This window comes from Colobus angolensis, unplaced genomic scaffold, assembly GCF_000951035.1.
Source record: "Colobus angolensis palliatus isolate OR3802 unplaced genomic scaffold, Cang.pa_1.0 Scaffold570, whole genome shotgun sequence".
Taxonomy (NCBI): Eukaryota; Metazoa; Chordata; class Mammalia; order Primates; family Cercopithecidae; genus Colobus; species Colobus angolensis.
In genome coordinates this window covers 512,240-530,625 of record NW_012119266.1, presented here as the reverse complement: position 1 = coordinate 530,625, position 18,386 = coordinate 512,240, and the positions used below count along the sequence as shown (strand labels likewise).

At 40.7% G+C, this 18,386-nt stretch overlaps 1 protein-coding gene across 1 annotated transcript in view; it reads right to left on the bottom strand.

Annotated features, from left to right (window-relative positions):
• AR (androgen receptor) overlaps nt 1–18,386 on the bottom strand; it is a 177,320-nt gene that overhangs the window by 16,334 nt on the left and 142,600 nt on the right. The window contains exon 3 of the mRNA XM_011961988.1: nt 16,317–16,433. Coding sequence (XP_011817378.1) covers nt 16,317–16,433 — 117 coding nt within the window. The remainder of the gene's footprint in view (nt 1–16,316; nt 16,434–18,386) is intronic.

Sequence of the window (18,386 nt, the reverse complement as noted above, 5' to 3'; positions counted from 1 at the left end):
TGAGTTCTTGGACACAGCTCCACAGACTGGTGGCCTACAGGATCTGCTCCCTTGCTATAGTTCCTATAGAAAGACCCCATCTTCCCCATCACTGGGCCTTTCTAGCTTTGAGCTCACGAGTTGCCAGACCATTTAGTTCCCTTAAGGGCAACTACTATTTTTTCAGGGCCTTCTGCATGCTTCGCTTCATCACATTACATCACTTAATTCCACATGATCTTAGGAGGTTAAAGATATTTCTTATCCCTATTTTACAAATGAATAAACTGAGGTAACACAGATATCGAAAAAGTGAGAACCCAATCATCTGAACATCATCTTCTGATTACAAAGCCCATATTCTCTCTACTTCCTCCCCAAGGAATCTGAAGCCCGGAACGCTACTTCTAATCCAAAAGCGGAGTTGAGGAGTGGGGCTGGGGTTATATCCTCCCTGCCTCCCTTCTTCATCCTTGACGCCAAACTTCATAACTAGTATCAAATCCAGAGGGGAAGAGACAGGAAGCTATGAGAATACTCCAGTCATCTGCCCAAATTGAAATAGATTGGGGACACTATAGTGGCTTAAAGATTTTCAGCATGACAAAACAGGAAGGGTCGTTAGAAATTATCTTATCCAATGGTGACAGATTCAAAGACCTTCAGGGTCTACATAGGCAATACAGTAGGGTGTGTATGCATGCATGTGTGTGTGTGTGTGTGTGTGTGTGTGTGTGTGAATGGTTAGTACACTGGTGAACTGGAATTAATGCCTTACTGCCGTCCCATGCTTGTGCATGGGTACATGCCTGTAAGCGTGCATACACACACCTAGAAGGCATTAATAGATTTTTTAAAAAATTCCTGAAACTTGTGTATCCCAAATTGAATTCAGTCCATAGCCACCATTTTGGGACTTTTGACGTTAGTTAGTTTAACCTTTCAAGTTAAAGGTGGGGAGGTTGAAGCCAGAGAGGGCAAGGTCACCTAGTGGCAGAGCTGAGATTAGAGCCAGGGCTCTAATTCCCAATCCAGAATTCCCTATGTTACATTGGCTCTCTTTCTGACTAACCTATTCTTGCTATATCTCAGCATGTGTCTCTCTGAGACCTTTCTAGACTTGTACTGTCCAGTATAGTGGCCAACTAGCCACATGTGGGCTATGTAAGTTTAGTTTAATTATTAAACTATAAAATAGAAAGCAAAAATTTTTAAAAATTAAATTAACTACAACATTAAAAAATTAAAAATAGAATCCCTCAGTCTCACTAGCCACATTTCCAGTGTTCAAAAGCTACATGTAGTTGGCGGCTGTATTATACTGGACAACATCAGATATAGAAGATTTTCATCATCTCAGAAAGTTCTATTGAATAATACTGTGAATGTACACTATTCTCTGGGGTAGCTTTCCCATTTACAATACCCCACTAAAGCTATTGATAAAGAAGAAATAAATCCAAATGAATTATACACAAATGATTCCATGGACTTTTTCAAAAGGTGGAGGGACACACAGAGCAATTGGTGACAATGAGATCAGTGAGATATAATCTGTCACCTCGACTTTCCCACCAATGACTCAGATCTCCCTGGGATGATGACTTGTGAACCTGAACAAACTCATTACAAGTAAGATCAATATGTGCAGAGACTGTGGGGAGAATCCATCAAGATGAAATAATTCCCCTTTCTCCGTATAGTGCCAATGAGAACTTGGCTGGTATTCTCACATCCTCCTCCCCAGGCCTATATGGCATCTGCTTAAGGAAGAGAAGCTGCATTCCCACTTGCCTCCAGGACCCAGGTAGTGTGCTTGTCCCTGTGACCACAGTGGCCCTAGCTGCACCAGGTGTTCTGGCTTCTTTGCCTAAAGAGAGTGACTATACTGAACGTAATTGAAATCAGACTCCATTCATTCTGTCGGGGGATCCTCTGTTCTCTCTGCAGCAGAGGCCAGGATGTTGCTAGACGACTTGGAATCCTGGACAATGAGGCTTGCTAGTCTCAGCTGTTACTCAGTATCTAAGGACCTGTTTTCTTCCATGAAGGCCACCCCTATGCCCCTCCTGCCCTCTGCACCTGAGCCCCAGAGTCAAATCTAATTCTTCCATATAAGATACAGGTCAGCTTGCCACTGTGTCAAGGCAGAGACTCATTGGCTTACTTAAATGGAGTGATAAAGCAAGGAGAACGGGGGCAGTATAAGTGGATAGTTTTAGTAGTATGTGAGTTGCTCACTATCTCTGCCCTATTAGTCTTGAGTCAGAGCAGTGACAAGAAAGGGTCATTGGCAAGGGGCTTTCCTGTCCGTACCTCCTCTTTAGGACATTGTAACACCTGGTCTGATATCATGCCTGGATCCTATGGGGAACTAACTTTTCAGCCTTGGGGCATTAGACCCCTGTGGGAGCTATCTCTATAGCACTAGAGAAAAAAAAAATTCAAATCAGGTTCCATGGCTCATTCCTAGGGAGGAGCAGATGTGACCAATCTGTAACTTCTTTAGTCTCCTTAACCTTTAGGTACTGTTCCAGTCTCACTCCTTGTCACTCCAAGATATAGGCCTTCTCAACCATGATCAAGGGAAAGGTGAAAGTGATGTGAAGTTTCCAAAGTCTTAGAAAGTTTGAATCGCTCTACCTAAAGTCAAGGATATTTCTGTTCTCCCTATCTCACTATGAAATTTGACACACGAAAGCAATCAACGTCTGTGGTCGGCTGACTTCTAAGATGGCCCGCAAGATTCTGAGGCCTGAGCATACACATCCTTCCTTCCAGTCATTCAGTCAAGCACTAACGTAGATGCTGTTGAAAAAACTAGGCAGGTGTAATTAAGGTGCTAATTCAGTTGAATTTGAAGAGTGGTTATTCTTGATGTACCTGACCTCATCAGGTGAGCCCTCAGAGGACTGGGATTCTCCTGGAAAGACATCCGTAGAGTGAGAAACATTCAACACAAGGAAGAGTCTCTGTTGCTGGCTTTGAAGGTGTTGGGGTCCACATGAAAAGGAAAGAGGGCAGCCTCCAGGAGCTGAGAATGGCCCTTGGCTGGTAGCCAGAAAGGAAGTGGGAAGCTTAGTCCTACAACCACAAATAACTGAATCCTGCAATAATTACATGAGTTTGGAAGACAACCCTGAGCTTCAGATTAGAATGCATCCTGGTAAACACCTTCATCCTTCAGAGACCCTGAACTGAGAATCTAGCCATGCTGTGCCAAACTTCTGACTTACAAAACTGAGCTGATAAATGTTTGAAGCTGCTAAATTTGTGGCAATGTGTTATGCAGTAATAGTAACAGAAAACGAATACATCTTCCTTGTAAGGAACTGTGGTGTAGGGCAAAAGAATAGGCTCTGGAGTCCGACAATCTTGCATTCAAATCCCAGCTCCGTTAATTAGTACCTTAATGACTTTGAGGTCTTTGTTGAGCTTCTCTAAGATTTAGTCTCCTCATGTATAAAATGAATGTGCTGCCACCTGTCTCTTCGGACACTTATGAGAACTAAATGAGAGGATGCCTGGCACATGGTGAACTCTCCAAACTGGTTTCCACTCTCCATCTATTCCTAAAGATTAATGAGTGAATAGCTTGCAGGGGCCCTAACTCAGGCATGGAGAATGGCAGAAAGCAGGATTGACAGGGATCCAGACACAGCAGGGAAAGCAAGGGTGAAACAGTATGAAACAAAAAACAATAACCGAGATTCTTCCACACTTGAATGCCTGTGAAACTAAATTCAGATCTTAAATCTAATTCTAAATGTTAAGTAAACATAAAAGTGTGTTTGGTGTAGGGCTACAAATTCTTTGTGAAGCTAGACTAGGCTATACTTTTGTGAATGCATGTGAGTATGTGTGTATGTGCAGTGCTTATATATTGCAATGCTTAAATCTAAAAGTCATAAACTCAAATACCTTCACAAGTCAGGCAGACACATAAATGAGAAAAAAAAAAGCTTGGCAAACATAAATAGGGAGGGCTGGGGACAGTGACAGTGATTGATGCCCTGCCTAGGGGCAGTCTATGTCAATTTTCTAAACAAACACTGTGCTGGACAAACAGAATTCTGCAGGTGAATTCTGGCTCCGGGAAAGCCAGTTTGTGGCCTCTAGCTTAATTCATGCCAGCCATCTTTCCATCTACTAGGATTAGAGTCAAGGGATCTTACTGTATAACTTTAGGATTAGAAGGTCACAGGAATACTGGATTGTGAGTCAGGGAAACTCAATGTGGGACTTCAGGGACGTCTTTCCCTCTTTGGCTTTTAGTTTCCTTACATATGTATAAAGAGTAGTAGTTAAGAGCCAATATTCTGGAGTCAGGCTGCCTCATTTGTAACTCCGGCTCTATCGCTGACTAGCTTTGTGACTTTGGGCAAGATTTAGCCTCTCGGTATCTCAGTTAACTAATTTGTAAAATGGGGATAATATCATTACTTAATTCATAAGTTTGTTATGAGGGATAAAGACATTGTGGTGTTGCCTGAGAGTAGAAGGCAGATTCTGTACCACCAGGACTCCAAGATTAAAGCATGATGAAAAAGTGCACTGAACTCCAGGAGGCAGAATGCAATAATGACACTGAAGTTCTAAAATGCTTTTCACATAAAAGGCTTATTATTCTTGATGGTGGTATTCAGAATCTTATGGGATGTGTGACCTCGAACAGATCTCTTGATTTCTCCTACACCTCAGCTTTCTCATCTATATAATGGTGATGATATGACTTGACTACTGCATAGGACTATTTTTAGGAGGAAATGGGATGAACCCAGTGAAGGTACTCTGTGCCCCGTGACAGTGTATGCTAATGGACAGGTTCTGACTTTTTCTAAGAATGGATCTCTAGCTAGAAATCACTCTGAAAGACTGCTTACAGTGGTAAACTGTGAAAAGTATAACCTTCCATCTTGGGCAACTGGTCTCAAGTCAAAGGTTGAGAGTCAAGCTGGCAGGTTTCAGAATCCTAAGATAATAACAAGATCTACCTCACAAGGTTGTTGTGATTTTTCAGATGACTATGTGTGTAAGATGCTTAGAACAGAGTAAATTATGTAAGCCAGCCAGTGATGTTTTTTACTATTGCTAGTTACTGAGCCCCACATTCTCCACTGTATGCCCTTTACCTCAAGCAGGTGAACTTTCTGAAAAAGTGAACGGACGAAACATATAGAGTTTTCACAAGGACTGAAATGTAACAGAAGAGAAAATTGGAGTTAGAAGACTCCCCAGACATCAGTCTAGTACAATGGTAGAGCCCCAAGGGTCCTAAAAGTTTTTTCGAGGGTTCCTGATAGGTGGCAAAGTGGGCCTGAGCATGTGGCTCCAAGCATCCCACCTCCTTTCAAACAAGAACAGTAGCATTTTATTCTGTACCTATATTTGGGACTCTGAGTCAAATTTTGTTTGAAGAAAAGGATTCATTTCCAAAAAAGGGTTCAAAGGCCTTGGATCTTGTCTATCACTTCCTTTCTCCTCTAAACCAATTCTTAAAGACTGTTCAGATTGAAGGGCAAAGGTTAAGTCATGCCCAAGTTCACACAGTTAGATAATGGTAGAGCAGGAGCTAAAACTAAGGTATCCTGACTTCCAGGGTGGTACTACTCTTTATATTTCATCAGATTGAATAGCATCTTACTGGAGAGAAGGATCAGTGGCGGGAAATGGAGATGGGTGAGGACGAACTAGGACAGGGATGAGAAGCAGGGAGCAGAGCCAATCCTTGGCAGGTATGGAGTGAGGGATTAGTAGGGAGTGCAACCAAATGGGATTAATAAGTGCATGCCAAATTCCCCCAGGCAAGAAGCCTCCTTGATTCTCTCCCCCAAGTCTCCATTCCCCTCCCAGCCCCAATTCTGGGTCAGAGAAATGGCCAGGCAAAAGAATATCAAATTTTATCTTTCAAGGTTTATGTTGGACTATTTAGTCTAATGGTTTTTAGTTCATGGAGGAGTAAACGTAATTAATGATAGAATGATATGCAATGCTGCACATCCTTGCCAAAGCACAGGATCCAGCAGAAACTGTCTCCAAGTCTCTTCTCTCTGACTACTGAGCCAGAAGAAAGGGGCTCACTGTCCAGATACCATCCTGAGTGAGGGACAAAAGATTTTACCAAAAACCTGTTCATATGAAATTGCGGAGCCTGGAAATGCTTTCGAATACCAGGTTTTTCCACTGAAAAAAGTAACTACATGAATTTAGAGCATACATGCTTTTACAATTACATTTAAACTGACATTAAAAACAAATGTGAAACAGTCCAAGCTGAACAGGTCAGCATGACCTGGAAAGCAAACGAGAGAGAAAAAAAGGAAAAAAAAAAAAAAAAGAAAAAAGAAAGAAGGTCCAATGTTAACAGCATTAATTCTCTCAGTCTGTTGTAAATAAGAAAATACGATTGGTGTATTAATGGCTTTATTAAGGGAAAATTTCACTAGCAGAAATATGCAACATTCAAACAAATAGAAAGCAGTTAAAAATAAACCTCATTAGCCTTTCAATCCACATTAGGGAATTTCTTGTTGGTCTGGAGATTAAAATTCTGCCCTGACAAAGGGGAAACTCCCCTCCTGAAGTCCTTCCTTGGCTTTTCTCCAGAATGTTGCTGAGTCAGGGGAATGTGAAGTGGGGGAGAGAGAGAGAGAGAGTTTAGACAAACTGGAGAAGAAGTGGGGGAGAGAGAGAGAGAGAGTTTAGACAAACTGGAGAAGAAGGTGGGAAAGACAGGCCCCAGGCAAGTCAGGGAGAGTGCTTCTGACTCTCGTATGTACCTGTCCCTGGCTTCACAGACTCCACTTCTCCACGAGAAAGAAACTGGTTTCAATATGGAAGCTATGGAGCAGAGAGAGAGCAAGATATTCCAAACTCTAAGTGATTCTTCTTTGACATCAATACAATGTTTGAGTCTGGCTTGGGAGAAGAATGAGAGGGCCTCACAACTGATGAAGAGAAGCATGTGATGTGAAAGACCAATCAGGGAGTGTGATTACAGTAAGGCTAGATGTAAGAGGGAAAGTCTGACTCTAGTCTCCCAGTGTGTTTGAAGAGAGGGGTTGGCTGGCTTCTTCTCCTGGAGAAACAGAAATCTGGTCCTTGTTTACTGAACTTCTGTGGATCAGCTACTACCTTCAGCTCAGTGATGGGGCCTGAGGCTAAGATCTAGGTCCTTGGCAGGGATCCGGAAGACTAGAACCTAAGGGGGAAATATGAATTGCCTAATAAACAAAAAAAGATGGCCACAGGAACCTCAGACAGGCACAGTTGCTTCTTGTTCAAGGTGACACCTTGAGTTCCATCAGCAAAGTTTCTTCCCAGCAACACACCACGAAAAGCAAGCGACTGAGCCAGAACTTCACTGCATCTGCCTGAGTCAGTGCCTGGCCACCATCATATATGATCAAGAACAATCAAAAAGCATTTTGCCAATGCCAAGCCGCATTACAGGAAACAATAATCATGATACTCACAACTACATGAATGGTAACCACTATTACTTCTATAGCCCATCCTCACAACATCCCTGTGAGGTAGGAAAACACTATTGGTCCCGTTGGAAAGAGTCAGCAACCAAGAGAGTAGCCCACAACCCCAACGTCAAAGTCTGTGTTGAGGAGCAAAAACCTAAGCTCCTAAGCCTCAGACTCCAGGTTTCTCCAGACTATCCACTAGAGCCCTCTAGAGCCCTCATTTTGAATGAGGCAAGTCAGCCTTTCTTCAGGGTCTGGTCATTTTGAGATGCTTGTAGTTGCCAACCCGGAATTTTTCTAATATGAAAGAGAGACACTGTTGAATGTAGCACTCTAAATATGGGCTTGTATCTAGCAGGCTCCATAATCAGATGCCTAAGCCAGGTCCTCTAACATAGGAAGCAGCATGTAAAGTTGGGGAGGCGGGTGGTTGCCATTTTTTACTGGGGTTTTCTCCTTTCCTGTCTACTTGTAAGACAGAGGTGAGATGGGGAAATGGAAAATTGTTTACTTGGAGTTTTTTCTTCTTTTCTGCTTTATTGACAAATATACTATATATATACACATATATATGTGTGTGTGTGCATCTCTCTGAACACAGTGTACAAGAATTGTGTGTGTGTGGGGGGTGAGATGGGGTGGGGAGTGGGAAGATGTAGGAGAAGTGAAGGGAGGTAGAATTCAAGTTACAGTCAACTCAGAGACCAAGAAAGACTACTTGTTGGAGTCTGCTGAATTTCTTGCAGCAGCCAAACAATTGCATAATACTACAAGAATTATTACTCAGACTGGAGATGAGAATGCTTTGAAATTAATGTCTGTGTGCCTAACAGCTCACTAATCAAAGCTTCCATGCCTCATTTTCCACCCTGAGGAGAGTCATCAGTCTCTTTCGGTTTCATTGTGGCCAGCATGACATTTCACTGCACAAGCTTGGGCTGGTGACTTTTCATCTTGGTTAAGATGCAGATTTTCTTCTTAGATCCAAATGCCAGTGCAAGTTTTCTGCAGGTGCTCGGTGCTTACATGTTTTTAATTGTTGACTGCTTGAGGGCCGAAATGTCCCTCAACAATTAATTTTTACTTCAGCCACAGGGGCATTGGTTCCATGGGGTATTAAGCAAGGGAAAATATGATATTTCCATGCCTTGGTTGAGATCTTAAAAGTATCAGAAGGATGAACTGGACTGAGAAGAATGGAACTTGATTCCAAAAAAGGTGATGCAGGATAGCGATGCCAGTTTCTGTTTACTTCCTAGATATCTGTTGTCATAGAAATATTAATAACAGATGAACTGAAAGCTCTACCGGTTTCTGGGTGGCTGTGTCTTTTTCCCTTAGTTCTACTTCTTAACAACGTGATCCCAAAAGATGTGCAAATGTCTCTAAAAAGCAGCTTGCTCAGGTAAGTTGTCTATGTATGTGTTCAGTATAAAAAGAAAATATTTTACATTTTTGTGATCTTAAGGAACACATCCCACAATCTGTGGCAAGTGACACTCTTTTTAAACAATAAATAATAAAATGCTTTTAAACAAACCGGTTACCAGCGAAAATGAAACTTTTTTCTTGAATTACTATATTTGTAAAATACTTGCCTTTGTATATATGGCCTATTGTGTGCTTTGTACTTAGTTTTCTGCCTACTACCTTCGGAAAATATTGCCTATGACATCATCTTGCTCTCTCAAGAGCAACTGAGGGATTTTGGAATACTCATAGCAAAAGTAAACAATAATAAAATCTTTCTATTGCTATTACACTTTAAAAACTCAAGGATTTAAGTAGAAATTTTACAAGGAGGTACTCATTCAAGTATCAGATATGCAGTATCATTAATTTTTATGATTAGAAAATATTACTTATCTCTAATCATAGTTCTCTAAGAGCAAATGCTGAGAGACAGAGTACAACATATATGTACTATCCCAGATAATTTGGTTTGGAGGAATTAAGAGATGGAGTCTCTTGTTTTTCCATATGCAAATTCCCTTAAGAACTACAGTTAGAGAGACATAAAGCTTTTCTCCTCCAAAGTGTCACCAAATATGTATGTAACCAACTTAGGGATGACGATTTAGGTCATGGAGTGGAAATTTCAAGGGTTGTTTCAAGGGTAATTTAGAGACCAAAGAACAAAGAAACAAGAACCAAAAGCCACACTGTCCAGCAGAGAGAGAGAACAGACCCCAGTGGTTACTGGGAGCACAAACAAAGACCATTTTTCATCCACAAAGGAAGGACTGAAGGGTATGGTGACATTTACTGTGTGCCTACTGTATACCAGTTTCTCTACATATTTACAAAAATGCCGTAAACAAGATTTTATTATTCCCACAGTGTGGTTGGAGAAACTAGGCTCAGAGAGTTCTAGTCATTTGCCCAAGGTCATAAAGATAGTAAGTGACAGAACTAAGACTAGAAACAAGGCCTCTCTGTATCTGAGTCTATCATACTATTTCCAATATACCACAGGACCTCTTAAAACAAAAACCAGCCAAACAAAAAAATCCCCAGAGTTTCAAAGTGCTGAGTCACACGTTGTACATGTTGATGCCAAAATTTATAGAGTAATTCTGCTCCTTGGTGCATGCCTCAGTTATGCAGATCAGTCAAAGCACTCGGGTATCAGAGAACTGTGTGTAGGAAGCAGCACTTCTCAGAAATTAGACTTACCACTTGCATTACCAGCCTGAGGGTCTTTAGAATTCTAGTCTAGAGAGCCAAAGGAGAATGGAAGAAATCCCAGTAACTGAGTTCCACATTGCTAATTCTGTATGACACTCTGCTGCCTGTTGAACAGGAGGTAGAGGGGATTCAATCATTGGATGGTTTATACAAATCTGTGATTTCTAGGCCTCCTACTTTATTAATGAGGTTATGTGATAGGACTGTGATGGGATTCTGAATAAATGCCAAAATGTTGGTCAGACAGTGTATAAAAGGACTATTAAATTCTACAGCAGAATGTCTAGATATTCAAAATATTAAATGATCATTCTGCATGATGCTGGAAGTCACGATATTTCTTAGAAATGACTTCTTTAGCACAATCCTTAGGTCAGGATTATGTACCTGCAGACATTAGATAACTTGGGCAATAGTCATGCTTTGGCCTAGGACACTTTTGCATCCTATCCTTTGTGCATGACAACAATATTACAGACCCAACATGATTAACTTCAGTGGCTTTAGTAGCTAATAGCATAATCTTATGCACCATGTGGTAAGGATGCTCTGCTTTTGATCATTAATGCATTATGGATTGATTCTTAATGACACACACATCTGCAAAATGATGACCTGAGCTAGAGGTATTCCCTGCCTACAGGATAGAGTTTTTATCTATACCCAAGTTTTCGAAAGTGTATTCCAGAGAACAGTGGTTTTGTAGGATAACAGGCGTTATGTGAATAAATGAGGTTCTGTGGTTGAATCAACTTTGGGAATCCTGAGTTACAAAGCTCCTCAGGTTACTTTATTGCAGTATTCACCAGGACCTGCGATATGCTAATAAAGACTGTAAATCTTCCTGAGCAGGACCATAATATGCAAGTTTCTCTCACATTTTTGACAATAGAAATTGTATTTTTCATGGAACATGTCATGGAACTAGTTTTCTCAGAACACATATTGGTAAACACTGGCCTAGACCAAGGAAACTGGCTTTTGGTATGAGGGTAGGCCTCTTATACAAGCCAATTGCCTTGGTCTAAGCCAGTATTTCTTCATATACGTGGTCAGTACTTGCAGGTAACAACCCAAATGGAGGTAACTAGCCCCAGGAACAAATTCTAGGTGTTTAGCAAAATTTGATGCTAGAAATTCCTCTCTAGCTGGCCTTTCTAAAATTGTCTCACCTTCTAAAATGCTTAGCCCTCATCAACAAAACATTTGTGCTGCTGCCAGTTTTCTTTAAAGAAACATGAAAATAAACAAAATAATATGCCATCATACCTGTCCCATGCTCATAGATTTTCAACTCCTTGAAGTCTAAACTACCTAGTATAGTAACCAAGTTTGCTTTCAATGTGCTTTCAGCTTGCCTTTACCATTTCCCCAGCTCTGGCTGTGTTAAACCAATTGCTGTTCCTCAAACCCTCAATGCATTTTGTTCATGTCTCTGTGCCTTTATTCAAACTGTACCCTTTGCTTTGGATGTCCTTTTCCTTCCATCTCACTCAACTTCTTCCAAGTGATTTCTTATTTTTCCTTTATGGCTAAGGTATATTCCTCATCACTGCCTTTCTCCTCTTGCTTACATTTTTGAGGAAAGGAATAATATCTTATTCAGTTCTGCTTCCCCAAAATGCCTGGCAGAGTGTCTGGTACATAGTTGGTACTCAATAAATATTTGCTAAATGAATAAATAAATGAGTAAATGGATGAAAAGATGAAAGCATGAGCTTCTTGGCTGGCTGGAAGGATGGATGGACATGGATGAATAAATGCTGTGAAGAGCCGTGCCATGAATAGTAATTCAGCAGCGAAATCACTCTGTTGCATTTAGGATATGGGATCCTGAGGTAGCAATGCTGGGATGCTCTTGAACATGGGGAATGATGAGACAGCTGGCATCAGGGCTGTCTTCAACAATGGAAACCTCAAGGATGTTCATAGTGTCCATAATGATATCAGACCATGGCCATAGGCTCCTTGAGTCATCCTCTCAACTAGGTAATTCATAGAGGTTGTCAAAACCTGTAGATATGTTAAGTTTTTTTTTTCTTTCTCAGATGCAGAGTTCAGTCTCCTAGTGGGAAAGATACTTCTCAAATATACTAGATGAATCTGGGAAGGAAATGCTGCACACCTCAGGTTCTCACATGGTCTAGGACTTCGTGTTCCTTCTCTTCTTCCGGGGTTTGGCTGCTACCTGAAATTTCTAAAAGGTCTACTACTCTCCATGGTCCAGGACAGGAAGGAATCAATAGGGGCCAACACCATTTACTAAATGATGAGAACTCAAGAGTTGCAAAACACAGAAATAAATCATGTTTGGGGAGGAATAGGAGGGAAAGTGGGAAGGAGGAAAGGGTCAGGGGAGAAGATGGCAGGAAGGGCACTTCTTTCTTTCTCATTCCATTTTGGAAACAAGGAGTTTACCCTTGGAAAGTGTCCAGAAACATGAGAGATGGCTTTACATTAATCCTAACTATGGACTGTGAGAAAGCCACAGCTAATTCACTGGAGGGAAGGTCCTCATTTGGACTTTTTGTAAGGGTTTTCTGAAATGAAAAGTAGTCAAGGGATTTAAATTCTTCAAGCAATTAGCAATAGGTGGTTTTCAAATGCAGCCAAGAATGAATCATCTACAAATAAAGGCTTATCTTTGTCGTGGATGAGCAGCTGAGAGCCTGAAGGTAGTCTTTAAGGAAGCCATTCTGAGACTCCAACCACCCTCAAGATTCTTTCAGAAACAACAACAGCTGCTAGAAAAAAAAAAAAAAAAAAAGCAAGGAACAGGTAGGTAGGCCTGGAAACAGGAAAGAAAAAGCTATATCTACTAAGTATCTCTGAGCGGAAGAGATTCCATCACCAAACAGTGAATGAAACACTATAGAGAAAGCCAGATTAGAGATCTTGAGGCCTCAAGACCAAGCAGCCATTAGCTGAAAAGTGCCAGCTTCTTTAAGATACAGAGACAGCCCTTCTGCCCTCCACTCTTTCAATAATCTGTCTAGTCTACTTTTAGACAGATATCTTAATTAGGTATGAATGGAGGTAGATATAATTACAATGTATCAAAGCACTCAAGTCTCACTATCTATACTTCTGGGAGCAGGGAACAGACAATCTAAGAAAGGGCTGAAAAACAATCCTTTCTGTGTGGCTTTTTACACAGAATCACAAAATGTTAGCACCAGAAAGGTCCTTGGTGAAGCCCACAATTCCAATTCTATGACGGGAAAACCAAGCATCAGAGAAGAGAAGGAACTTGCTCAAGGCTACATTCCTAGTTTTCATTTTGGGATATATTATATAATTTTGATTTGAGTGATGGGAATCAGAAGATAAAATTATATGAATTCTTCTTCAAGGTAATCAATATATCTATGCTAAATTCAAATCTCATGAAAATGGAAGTCTACTCTTCAAGGAATAGACAAGGGCCACTTTGTACTTACACTTTCCTTCTTTCTTTTCTGTTGTTTGAGTAAAGGTGTGCTGTGCATTGAATGTGTAAGTTAACAATAAACTTGGGAGGGAGTTGCGTCAGTAGGGCAGGGAATGTGGAGATAAGTTCATTCAGCAAAGTGGAAAGATTTTCTCTTCAAGCAGTGATTTAAGAAGGTACACAATTGGGTTTTTACTGGCATGGTATTTGAAATATAGCATATGATTCCCTTAATTACTAAAATTAGCTTCTGAACAGGATCCTGGTGGAACTTTTTGGTTTGAGGTAATCAAGAGTGTTTTCTGGTGACGCTCTGCCTGTTGGAGCTGTTACATATTATATGGCATACCAAGTTACTTAGGGTAAAAGCCATCGGGAAGTGCTGTGTTACAGTCTTTCCAGCGAAATTACTAGTGACCTCAATGACATATTAAGCCCCCACATTTCTCTATCATTTTGCTATTTATCAAGGATGTTCATATTCATTATGTCATCTGATCCTCATTATAACTCTATGAGGATGGTATTTTTAAATCACAGACGAAGATCTTGAGGCTCAGGGGTCACACAGTAAATAAAGGAGCTGAGCCTTTAAACTAGATCTGCCTGACTCTAAAGGCAAGGCCATTTACACAACATCAAGAATCCTGGTATCTTGTGAACATTTCCTGAAGTTTGCCAGCCTCAAGCTCTAATGCCTAGCATGGTACCTTGTACATGGAAGATGCTCAAAATATCATGGGCCTGCAACTGAAATGAAGGCCAGTCACAACACTTCTCAGCTTGTCTTCATTGTGTTCACTAAACCCACTCATGTTTGAGTACTCTACTAATAAATCAATTTGAAAATGTACTGAACCATTCTCACCAATAAATTAATTTACAAACCTGCATCTGAGTGCTATATAGTACAGGCTCCTTTTCAAAAGCGGCTCACTGTAATCATATCACAGGCTGATTTATAATGGAGAATGTTGGCTGAGACATGGAATTAATGTTAAGATTTGCATCCAAATGTTATGAGGACTTTTGTTACCATTAAACTTTACTTGCATCAAAGTGGACTTGCAATTCATATCGCCAGATGGCCAGCCAAGAGGTTCCCTACCTGAGAGTCCCTATCTCTTATACTATACATAATTCGCTGAAGGCTAAATAATTGACAGCTGAGTGTACAAGAACCTTCAACATAGGGCTGCAACATTCATATGGAGAATATTTTCTCTTGTCAATCACTTTGTCACCCTTCCTGCCTTTGCCTCTGCACTCCCTGACCCCAGTCCTACTTCTTCTCCACTGTAGACCTCAATTGTTGGATTTCTTTGGGGTACACCAAGCAAACCAAAACAAGGTTGAGTTTTCTCAGATATCTGATTCTCATTTGATGGGGATTCTTGGAAAGCCACTCACAGAACATCTACCTGTGATGTTTGGAAGTACTGGATGCTACTTGAGATGATTCTTTTGAAATTGTCTCTCATCCAGCCTGGGTCAATTCATTTGAGGTACTTTGTTCTGTTTAAGTAATACTACTGCCCTGTGAGGATGGGAAGGATATAGTTATCTACATGAAGATCCACACATGGCCCTGCTCCAGGATAAGAGAACTAGTTGTTGTCTATAGATGTGCACATAGGCAGACAAGGTATTGAACACCTCACAGAAAGCCAGAGATAGACAACTGGTCTAAATTAGCCTTAAGACGATAGGGGAAAGGGTTGGATTCTAGGCACTTGGGTTTTCCAGGCTAATAATGAATAATCAGGTATGAGGCTACAGTTGCAGGCACTCAGAAATAGGCTTGCCTTTCTTCAAATTCCATTTCCAAATTGAAGTAGATTAATGATTTTGTTTTTGTAAGGAAAGACACATATTTTTGGAAGCAGCAGGCAGCAGCGAGGACCCTGGCATTGGGCAGATGTAAACATGAAGAGATGGGGGAGTTTGGAGAGGGAAAATATAAATGTCAATCAACTGATGTCAAGCCTTTCTGGAATGGTGACAACACTCATGGCAGACAGGTTCGTGGGACAGAGATCCTTATGATAGAGGAACACCCTTGAAAGAGCTGTAACTTCCTTCTGTAATGTTACTGCCCTACTGAAAAAAAATGCTTTTGGAAATAATCAATAGCTTTGCAAAGAAAAGGAAATTATTAAAACACCTGTTCATCTTTGGGAGAGATAGGATAGGAAATTGGCACTGTTTGGCAGCCTAGTCACAGGCTCCAAAGAGAAGCAGCTTCTCATTCCAGGTGGCTGGCCCTACAACATAGGCAGCAGTTAGCTGAGGGATATTCCCAGGTGTTCAGGGTCAGATTGTGCCTGGGTCATCCTGTACCTATGCCTGGGTCATCCTGCACCTCTGACTGTTCTGGATTTCATAGTTCTCTCATCCTAGCTACCACTGAACAACATCAGGTCAGTACCATTAAGTCCCCTGGGGACCCTGCCCAGTCACATGCATCCTCACTCACCCTCTGTTGGCACCTGATCCCTGCTTCACACCTCCTGCTCTAATGCTGAGCCCCAGAATGGGGATTGGTATAGTTAAGGATTAAATAAAAAAGGCACCAGCTGGCTGATGGCCACGTTGGCTATGAAAGGGTCAGCCTGTGTCTGGAGCATGGCTGGTCCCCTTGGAAGCATCAAAGAAGAAAATCTGGTTTAAAGAGAGACTAGAAAATGAGGGAGGAAAAGGGGAGACAGGAAGGAGGAGGAAGAAGAGAAAGAAAAGTATCTTACCTCCCAGAGTCATCCCTGCTTCATAACATTTCCGAAGACGGCAAGATGGACAATTTTTCCTTCGGAATTTATCAATAGTGCAATCATTTCTGCTGGCACACAGGTACTTCTGTTTCCCTGGGATAACAAATACAAGAGTGGATAGACCTGTTAATGAGTTTCCAGAGTCTCTTTCTTTGGGTATTTCTAGAACAGAAAAGATATAAAATTATATCCTATCACATGAGAAAAGTGGACAGAGTATGGCACCAAACAATTTGATCCTACAGAACCTAAATATTAAAGCAGTTTAATTTGGCACTATTTGTTTGATTTCCATTGGTGTTTTTTTTTTTTTTTTTTTTTTTTTTTTTTTTTTTTTAGGGATGAACAATTCAGATCCTGATGATATCTCTATTATTAGGACTACTCACTGGTTTTTAAAATAAGATACTCTACTTTTACCAAAAGCCAGAAATGCCCATGAGAAAATGATCCATTGTGGAACTTATCACCCCTTTAGCATGGTGTAGAACAGATCTGAACTCAGTCAGTTTCTTCCTATTGACACCTGTAATCATGCATAGAATTACACTCAAGTTAACAAGATGCTTATTTTTCATAATATTAGTACAGGAAAACTTCTATAAAAGATAACTCCATGGGATTTCTAACTGTTTTTAGATTTCTGGTGATCATACCCCAGTCTTGCAGGTTATAAAAATCAGAGATAAAGCCCACTCTATGTAATGAATCACAGCAACTAAAAGGAAGTTTGATGAAGCCAACAGAGTAACAAAGATCACTGTCATGCAAACCTGGAGTTGTCACAGATACACAGAAGTGCACACACATACACATGCTCACACCTAGAGATCCTCAGAATTACAGCTGCTCAAATATATTTTGCTCAATACTTCGCTCCTTTATGCTAGCACAATCCTGGCACACAGCAGTCTCTCAACAAACGTGGATTGACTGACTAAACATGTAATTGCAGCAGATGGATGCATAGACAAAGAGTCACCAGCAGGAATAAGCAAAAATACATCCTTCACTGCTCTGAAACACGCAGAACTTCTCATGCTTACAACCCTGCTCCAGCTTGAGCTTCTGCATCCCCTCACTCCTTTTTGTCTCTGGTATTGTTTCCTTAAATTTATTGTTGTGCATTGATTTACTGGATAGACTGGGATTTTAGGGAAGCTTCTTTAGGCAGAGGAAGAATACTTGTGGTCGGAAAAAGAAAGAGAAACCAAAGAGTGATTGACATTTGAGAGTAGAAAAAAAAAGCAACTAAAAACATAAATTTAACTATACATCAGCATTCCTCTACATTTACTAAGCCTAAAAAGTGAAGATTAGGCACAGAAATGCATGTATTACAGTAGGCTATTTTATGTAGTAGGTTCAGTAGTAACCAGGTCAGCAAAGAACTACTTTTACTTAAAGTGCTACTTGCAAGAGCATAAGATTAGTTTTATTGTAGTAAAAGATTCTTTTTCCTTTCCTCCTTTTTAACGTTTTATTTCCTTTTTTTTTTTTGCTTTAATTTTCCTTTCTCCTTTCCTTCCTTTCTCCCTTTAGGAAAGGACTCCAAAATGCTTGGCTTGAAGGAACTGTTAAAAATCACAACAGTACAACTCTCATTCCAAGGAGGAGTTCCAGGGAAGTGAATTACCTGAAGAAGCACACTGAATCAGAGGCCCCCAAAGGAAGAAAACTAGTATTCATTGGGTGCTTACTATGAACCAGACCTGTGTTAGGGTTTTTTAACATATGAGAAAACTAAGGCCTCTAGGCCAGTGCTCTTTGTAGCATACCACAGGATTTTATTTGCATAAACAGAGCACATAATTTGCTAACAGCTTTTTTTCTGCTGCAAACCGAGGACTACGATATGTGCACAGAAAGGACAGTGCTATGAGTGCTGTTCATCCTTTGGGTGTTAGCTCCTCAAAAACAGGTCCTGTATCCAATTCTAGTGCATTCAATTCCAATGCTGTAGCTGTTCTAGAACTAGTACACTCCCACAGTATTGGTACTGCTGCAATCCTCAAGCCCAGCTTGCTACACTGATTACTGAAATAA